Genomic DNA, 8491 nt, shown 5'->3' on the forward strand with positions numbered 1-8491 from the left:
CATACAACACCCTCTTAAATAATCATTAAAAAGAGCATTCGGTGTTTCTTCTCCTCAAATTTCCTAGCCCACCACAATTGATTTTGTTTGGTAGCCTCGTACAGATACACCGGTTTCAACTGGTTTCATGCTCCATATGTAATAACATAAAGGGTAAATCAATCCTGAGTCAAGGAGCAAAGGTAAAACAGGACAAGGTAAATCAATACATTCTTATCCATGAAGTCAAACACACAAAAAAAACTATTGTGAAATATTAACGTTTAGACTTCCTGAGTCATCTAGTGGCCATGAAAGGCAATGCACAAAGGATGTACTACACATGTCAGAGCCTTCCTATGTTCCTTGTTATCACAGATCTAAATGGTTTGGATTGGTCATAGTAATACGGTGGTAGCCTTGCCTACACCAATCCAATCACTTAAAGATCAGCGATTACTTCAAGGAAGGGAAGAAGGAATGATGCATTGTAAATCTAATGGAATAAGACACATGTGAGGTTGAGCGCAAGGTAAAGGAAAACCCAATGCTGTTTCTTTCACCTCCAGATGGCCAGTGCTGTCAGATCAGTCTGGCCTCTTAGGATTGATTGAGGATGGAGCTAAGTGGAGGGTTATGGTCTATGGTCTATAAGGAGAAAATGCATGAAATAGAAGGCCCATAAAGCCTACAATACATAGCTGAGGCTACATTCCTACAATATTAGTGCGTTTTGATCATTCCTTGACTAGAACTAGGTACAGGGTGACGCACCTTTGGATTGAATCCCAGCCTAAGTCTATAATAATTGCCGGAGTTGATTTACTGTGCCAGTAGACTTCCTGTTGAATAATGCAGATGGAACTTTAATGTAGAAGGACACAACCGTTCAGCAGACAGAGGCATGATGATCAGGTGCAGCAAACATTAACAACACACTGTGAGTGAAGGGGATCAGTGAGTTTTAGGCCTGTACAACAGGCACTGGTTTACAATGAAAAACCTTGTTTCCTAATGAATAGGACCCAGATAAATATTTGGATATCTCCATCTGAGGAAATCCAATCCCGGGCAGCCATGATCAGTGGCTGGAAACAGGAAACATCCATCAGCAGTCAAGCCTATACTCTGTGTGTGTGTGTGTGTGTGTGTGTGTGTGTGTGTGTGTGTGTGTGTGTGTGTGTGTGTGTGTGTGTGTGTGTGTGTGTGTGTGTGTGTGTGTGTGTGTGTGTGTGTGTGTGTGTGTGTAGATGCCTCTCTCATACAAGCCCATACATTATTGAAGTTAATCTTAGAGGTATACAGCCCCTAAATTAAGTGGAACTCTACATGGTCATCAAAATCGGCATAATGAGAACTACAGGCATGCTAAGATCACACCGACGTGTAGTAGAATCAAGATTATCGTCAAGGCTGCCAATATTACATTGGCAAAACACCACCAATGCATTTAGGATTGAGGCTATATTTACCATGGTTATGATTGGTGTACGCAAAACTATATAACACTATATAACACTTTTTTTTGTAATAAATAAAGTCAGATAATAAATAATGAAACTTTGTAAAACTGTTGTCAAAGAGTTTATACAAATCGAGCAGAAACATATTTCCTTTAACTATCTGGTTGTATTGTGCTCAGTAGTCAATGAAACCGTATAGGTCATCAAAGCTTTATGATATCTGTCTCCATCTACATTACACTGGCAAGCCCTCCTCAGGTTGCCAACAAACCAGAACTTGGAATCCAGCTCTCCAAGGAGGTGAACAGGTAAGGATTGGAGTTTGCAGTGTACAAATGCACTGAAAGTTAATTAGGTAGAAGATAAAGAAAGAAACAAGAAAGGCATGATAAAGTTTTGTCACTCAACACTTTTCAAATGTATCTGGAGTCCAGGAAGTACTCTACTCTTTAGTCCCCCGACCCTAAACAGAACTATAAGTGTATCGACGTACATGTTGCGATGGTACAACTTCATTTGGTAGCAGTAGTCTGCCCTGAACGTTCAGCCAGAATTGTGCCACATTTTATAAAGAGCTGATCTTGCTTGTAGTCTACCACATGACAACGTGTGACAGAAATGAACGAAGATTAAGCCCTGTGTACTGATCTACTGAACAGGAGCATCGTTGGGCTTTGGGCCTGACTTCTCATAATGTTGGTCAAATGGGACATACACTCTAATCTGTATCTGAGTGTAATGGGCATCTAAACATGGCACCCGTGTGGAGCCAGCGCCCACTGGGTTAGGGTTACAGCGGCCAGTCTAGCGGTGCCAGTCGACAATGGCCCACTACCTCTGGGAAAGAGCCCTGCTGAAAAATACATGAGGAAACCCACACCTGTTTCCAGGTAACCGATGCAGCCTGAATCCAGAACCGTGACGGTGTGTGTGTCGGTGTGTGTTTGTGTGTGTGATTGCGTACATGCACCGGGGTTGTGTGTGTGTGTGCTCACATCGGCAACTGTTTGATTCCTCTAGCTGATCAGATGCTTCATAGGGATGTTACCAGCAACCTGTGTTCCTGACAAGAGACATTGACATTCTAACAACATGAAAAAGCACAGGCCTACAACACTGTAGACAGGCCTAGAGTGAGTCAGGTCAAAAGTTCCGTCGAGGCTGAGTCGTTGTCTAAGAGCTGGAAGTGTACGAATGGGAAAAGGGCATTAGTCAAACTGAGAAGACCTGCAGAGGGGACTTTGGTGGAGGGTGGTCTGCCTCACGAAGCTGTGAGGCCTTACTGAGAGTTGTTTCAACAGTTCTAGAGGTCCTGTAGGGTGAACAAGCATGAATCCCATATGGAACGTGTACAAGAGCAAAGTGCTGAAGACCCTGAACCCGGACCTAGAGGAGTACACGGAGGAAGAGGTAGGGAATAAAAAGCTTATCTCTCATCTGCAGATGTCCCCTGCAGATGTCTTGCTCTCCCTGATTCGAGTTTGTGTTCCACAAATTCAAGTTCGTGTTTGTCAGGTGTGGGCACTGATGTCAGATCAGGTAAAGAGAAAGCAAGCAGGTAAGAGAGCTGATCTGGGATCAATTCCCCACCGCCACTAATGTAGTCTTATTCACTTGGGATCTAAAAGGTACAACTAATCCTAAATCAGCACTCCTACTCTGAGACGCTTGATACACAGAACCTCTCATTTAGGATCGCTGTGGGTTCTCACAGCGACAGATCTGTTGGTTTGCTTATCCATTGTTGTTGACGTTTTATTCATTGTTGTTGAAGGCTTATTTCTGCTGGAGCTTTGAGGAAACTGCAGAGCAGTTCCTCTTGTGCTTTGTTATAGTTTTGGCTGAAACACGCTAATCACTGTAGCACAGGCTTTCAATTGCAAAACCGAAACCCAAATCGTTGCTATAGTACTCTGTCTGCAGTAGCTACTGGTTTATTCATATGAACATTCACCCAACCCTCATACTGTAACCTATGTTAGCTAATATGATGGACAAGCTATGAGTGCTGTCAGACATACTATCAGTGATGCCCGATATTGAATGGTTGTTAAAAAAATCCAAGGGTCTTTCGATGATTGAGTTCACAGGATTTTTTTCTTGTCTCTCGACACCCCTGATGTGTCCGGGATTGGAACGTGCTGTAGGAATAAGGACGACCCAGTTCTTCGGAACATCGGAAACCTGATCTCGAACTGGAGCTGCGTACACGGATTAGATGGCATTCCAAGTGACAGGGGACGAGACGGATACAGACAGAATGTCCTGTGTTCAAGTCTCAGAGTAGGAGTGCTGATCTAGGATCAGTTTTGCCTATTAGATAATAATGAATAATGTTATATGGATAGGAGTGGGGGCTGATCCTAGATCAGCCCCTGAGACGCTGAGGTCTGTTCAGACCAACCTCCCTCCCTGTGTCCTTGACATGGTGACAGGGCCTATGTGAACGATACTGCATTAGAATGATGTTTGAATACATTGTTTCCTTAGAGATCTTTGAGTTATGGGGGAACTTTAGCTGTCATCGTTCTTACTGTATGTCTGAGACAAGCAAAGTATATTTACCCTCTTGGAAATGACCTCTGTGGTAGTTTGATTCTATTCTTCAAGTGGATGCAGAAATAAAGTAGGCTGTATACTCTCCCTCAGTTTATTATCTTTGGCATAATGGATTAAAAGGGATCCACAAGGATAACTCCGATCTGACTTCCTCAATAGAGTAAAGGATGCTGCTACAAATGAAGATTTTGCTGTTGATGTGGATTATGTGCTACATTTGGACACTGTCCAGCCTTTTCAATGACAGACTTTTCCTTGACATGTTCTGTGTATTTATTTTTCTGGAAAGTGCTTGTAGTGTGTATATTAACGCACTAGAGGGCAACCACTACCAATAAATCGAATGCACTGAAAAGCAGGGTAGCCAAGTACAGCATGTGTTTTTACTCAGAACTCTGTACTGCTGTGCTGAGGCTGACAATATAAATGTGTGATGGTCATTGCTGGGCTTGTGTTCCCAGGCCAATAATGCAGAGATTGACATGAGCCCTGTCCAGGAGGATGAGGGACCCAACTCAGTGTCTCAGCTGGCCAAGAGAGTAAGCACACACACACACACACACACACACACACACACACACACACACACACACACACACACACACACACACACACACACACACACACACACACACACACACACACACACACACAGAGCATGGAACTTAATGCCGACTTTACATCTATCATGAATCACATTCCGAAGGATTGGCATGAGACAGTGCTCCAGTGCACACACACACACCTTTGACACTGTGTGTGTGTGTGTGTGTTTGTGTGTGTGTGTTCAGATGCAGGGTGCCGGGGCTAAAGGTTGGAACAGGATGTCAGCACTCTTCAACAAAGAGGATGAGCACCAGCTATTGGAGGAGACTGAGAGCCCGCCTGTCCCAGACCAGTCAGTGGGACTCTTCTACACAGCTCTCTATTCCCCCCTCCTCTTCCTCCTCCTCCTACTGAACATGGGAATATTAGCCATGTCTGATGAACTAATGTTTAATTCAATAAGTACATAAATCATGTCATTTATTTGAATTGAGTTAAACATATAATGATACACAAAATGACGGTCCCCCTTCCCTTCCTTGTATCCCCAGTCCACTAGCAGTGATGCCTGAGGAGCCGCAGAGACCGGCCAGGCCCTCAGGATTCTGGGGTAGCTTCGCCACCAACTGGAAACAAATGGCCACCGCGAAACAGGCTGAAGCAGCAGGAAACGAGACGGGCACGGTGGAGGAGGGTCAGGAGGCGGTGGGAGAGGGAGCTGGTGAGGGAGGAGGGGGGGAGAGTTACCAGGAGGAGAACGTGGAGGGAGAGCAGAGTCAAGATGGAGGAGGAGGGAGCAACACTAGCTTCTCCAAATACGCCATGCTGGGAGGAGGGAGCGAGAACACACCCTTCAAGTGGAACTTTGTCACAGGCAAGCTGGCTGAGTTGAAGACCAAGAGCATGTCTGGCCAGCAAGATTAACAAGCCAGCTGTAAGGGGGTGGGAAGGGGTATGGGGCAGGGATTGAGTGGGGTCAGGGGGGTGAGGGCGTACATGGGGCAGAATGCCCTTCTAGTCTAGCCTGGTCCCAGATTGGTTGATGCTGTCTTGCAATCATTGCACGACAGTGACCATAGGAGTTGGGAAAACAGAGTGAACAGATCTGGGACCAGGCTACTCGTAACCCGTTATCATCTTCATTCTACTTGCTCTGGTGTAGATTGTACCCACCACACCAACACCAGTAGCAAGGATGCCAATCTGTTGCTGCTGTAGCTGACGTGTCTCTTGGCAAGATAGTGATAAAGCCAGTTAGTTTAAGCAGAAACAGACTGGCATTCAGGCTAACCTGAGCCACATCAAATCATTCCCAATCCCAAAATGGACTTTTCAGGTCTAAGGGAGTGTATAGGGAATAGGGACTAGGGGTTGATTTGAATTTTAGCACCTCCCTTTCCATACCTTCTCAATAGTGTTGAACTGTACAGCATATGAACCAGCGCTGGCACCCACAGACGGCATTTAGTTCATGTCATAGGACTCATACCTGAAAATGACACCAACTAACAGGCTGGATTAGATCAATTAACCAACAAAAACAGATTAGGAGATTACAGATTACAGAGGGGTAGTGGGATTAGGTGTTGGGTTATGGCACCAATTTGGAAAGGGATTTCTTGGCTGATAAGATTTTGCTTTCACTGTAAAAACCATTTTGCAATGTATATTGGAAATATTTCATGTTTTCTTGTGAAGTTAAGAACGGGGGAAATAGGATGTGCAGAATTGAATGATTGTGGATTGCATGGCCTTTCAGGACATACTATTTGTCAAACTGTTTTGGCTGACTGGTTCGTGGAGGTCATGGTTTGAGTGTCTTGGGTTTAACTTATTTGGGCGTGAGACTGGTAACTTATTCTATTGCCCCTACAAAACACAATTGCAGTGTGACCCTACTGCAGTCATTTTGTGACACTTGTCTGTAAGAAGGTCATGTGTCCAAATTGCTATATTTTCTGTCTGTCTTTTCTGTTTTCAATACACTTTTTCAAAAGTTTTGTTCTGATGTGTTGCTACCTCTTGTGCTCAAATAAACACGATTGCACTGATAATTCACCATTAAGAATGACAGGTCAATGAGGCAGAGCACATGCAAGGGCGTAGGTCTGACTTCACAACATTGGGGTGGGACAATATCGCCTCTTGTTTAATATTGACCTTGTAAGATACACACTTGCACGTGAGCCCAAAGCACATAAGAGCCATTACACACGTGAGAACATGACAGAGGACGTAGACAAATGACAGCCAGACCTTTCTCCCAATCGCAGTCGCGACAGGAGGAGGGCGTTTGCAGCTGGGAGGGTCATTAACTTACGTGTGAACTCCTATACGTGCTAAGAACACATGAGGTCTATGGGACTAAGCGTGGGAAGATCTGAGACACCCCTTGAGCCTTGTTGTCATGTGTGCATGTCTGTGTGAACCTGGTCATGCTGTGCGTCTGTCTGTCTGTCATCATGGCCTGGTTACTATGGCACGGGTCCAACCGTTGTCTCATACCGCTCACCCTCAGGGTCAGTGAAGTCACAACTTTTCTTGTTGTTGGACAGAAGAGAAGTGGGGGATATAAGAGGAGAGCATGGGGTTAGTTTGAAGAGTGGAGGTCATGGTTTGAGTGTCTTGGGTTTAACTTATTTGGGCGTGAGACTGGTAACTTATTCTATTGCCCCTACAAAACACAATTGCAGTGTGACCCTACTGCAGTCATTTTGTGACACTTGTCTGTAAGAAGGTCATGTGTCCAAATTGCTATATTTTCTGTCTGTCTTTTCTGTTTTCAATACACTTTTTCAAAAGTTTTGTTCTGATGTGTTGCTACCTCTTGTGCTCAAATAAACACGATTGCACTGATAATTCACCATTAAGAATGACAGGTCAATGAGGCAGAGCACATGCAAGGGCGTAGGTCTGACTTCACAACATTGGGGTGGGACAATATCGCCTCTTGTTTAATATTGACCTTGTAAGATACACACTTGCACGTGAGCCCAAAGCACATAAGAGCCATTACACACGTGAGAACATGACAGAGGACGTAGACAAATGACAGCCAGACCTTTCTCCCAATCGCAGTCGCGACAGGAGGAGGGCGTTTGCAGCTGGGAGGGTCATTAACTTACGTGTGAACTCCTATACGTGCTAAGAACACATGAGGTCTATGGGACTAAGCGTGGGAAGATCTGAGACACCCCTTGAGCCTTGTTGTCATGTGTGCATGTCTGTGTGAACCTGGTCATGCTGTGCGTCTGTCTGTCTGTCATCATGGCCTGGTTACTATGGCACGGGTCCAACCGTTGTCTCATACCGCTCACCCTCAGGGTCAGTGAAGTCACAACTTTTCTTGTTGTTGGACAGAAGAGAAGTGGGGGATATAAGAGGAGAGCATGGGGTTAGTTTGAAGAGTTTACGAGGTTGCGCTTTTGCAGTCAACAGCAGGGGGCGATCTTTGCCAAGTCATAGGTCAACTTCACAGTGAGTACGGTACTACTGGAAAGTACTCTGGATGGCTCTCACTTACAGTCATCTGTTATACAACAGCATGTCTCTCAATTACTCTTCATTTAACATCATATAGGTTCTCTCCCTCTATCACACATATGTGAGCACATAGTCCTGTATAGCTAACCTCGTGGGACACACAATTCAGTCCCATTCAAAATCCTATTTTGCCTAACCCCTAAACCTAACCTTAACCCGAAAACCTAACCCTAACCCTAGCGCATAACCCGAACCCCTAATCTAGCCAAAATACATACAGGCCTGCCCATATTTCCTATCTGTAACTTCCTCCCAGATGGACAGCTTTATTGTAATTTACAGCAGACGGACGGACGGACGGACGGACAGACGGACAGGCAGGCAGGCAGGCAGACAGACAGACAGACAGACAGACAGACAGACAGACAGACAGACAGACAGACAGACAGACAGACAGACAG

At 45.0% G+C, this 8491-nt stretch overlaps 1 protein-coding gene across 1 annotated transcript; it reads left to right on the forward strand.

Moving 5' to 3' along the window:
* The first annotated feature begins 2410 nt into the window (after positions 1 to 2410).
* Positions 2411 to 5489, forward strand: LOC115114866 (uncharacterized protein C1orf232). The gene is made up of 4 exons (XM_029643359.2): positions 2411 to 2852; positions 4463 to 4540; positions 4793 to 4899; positions 5099 to 5489. The coding sequence occupies exons 1-4, from the start codon at positions 2772 to 2774 to the stop codon at positions 5469 to 5471; spliced, it is 639 nt and encodes a 212-aa protein (XP_029499219.1). The 5' UTR covers positions 2411 to 2771; the 3' UTR covers positions 5472 to 5489.
* Positions 5490 to 8491: the final 3002 nt, after the last annotated feature.

This window comes from Oncorhynchus nerka, linkage group LG3, assembly GCF_034236695.1.
Source record: "Oncorhynchus nerka isolate Pitt River linkage group LG3, Oner_Uvic_2.0, whole genome shotgun sequence".
Classification (NCBI taxonomy): Eukaryota; Metazoa; Chordata; class Actinopteri; order Salmoniformes; family Salmonidae; genus Oncorhynchus; species Oncorhynchus nerka.

Excerpts from the sequence above, each read along its gene's own strand:
- LOC115114866 (XM_029643359.2), top strand. The coding sequence starts at position 2,772 with ATGAATCCCATATGGAACGTGTACAAGAGCAAAGTGCTGAAGACCCTG. Across the intron at positions 2,853-4,462 it reads AGGAGTACACGGAGGAAGAG|GCCAATAATGCAGAGATTGA; the intron begins GTAGGGAATAAA and ends TTGTGTTCCCAG. Across the intron at positions 4,541-4,792 it reads TGTCTCAGCTGGCCAAGAGA|ATGCAGGGTGCCGGGGCTAA; the intron begins GTAAGCACACAC and ends GTGTGTGTTCAG.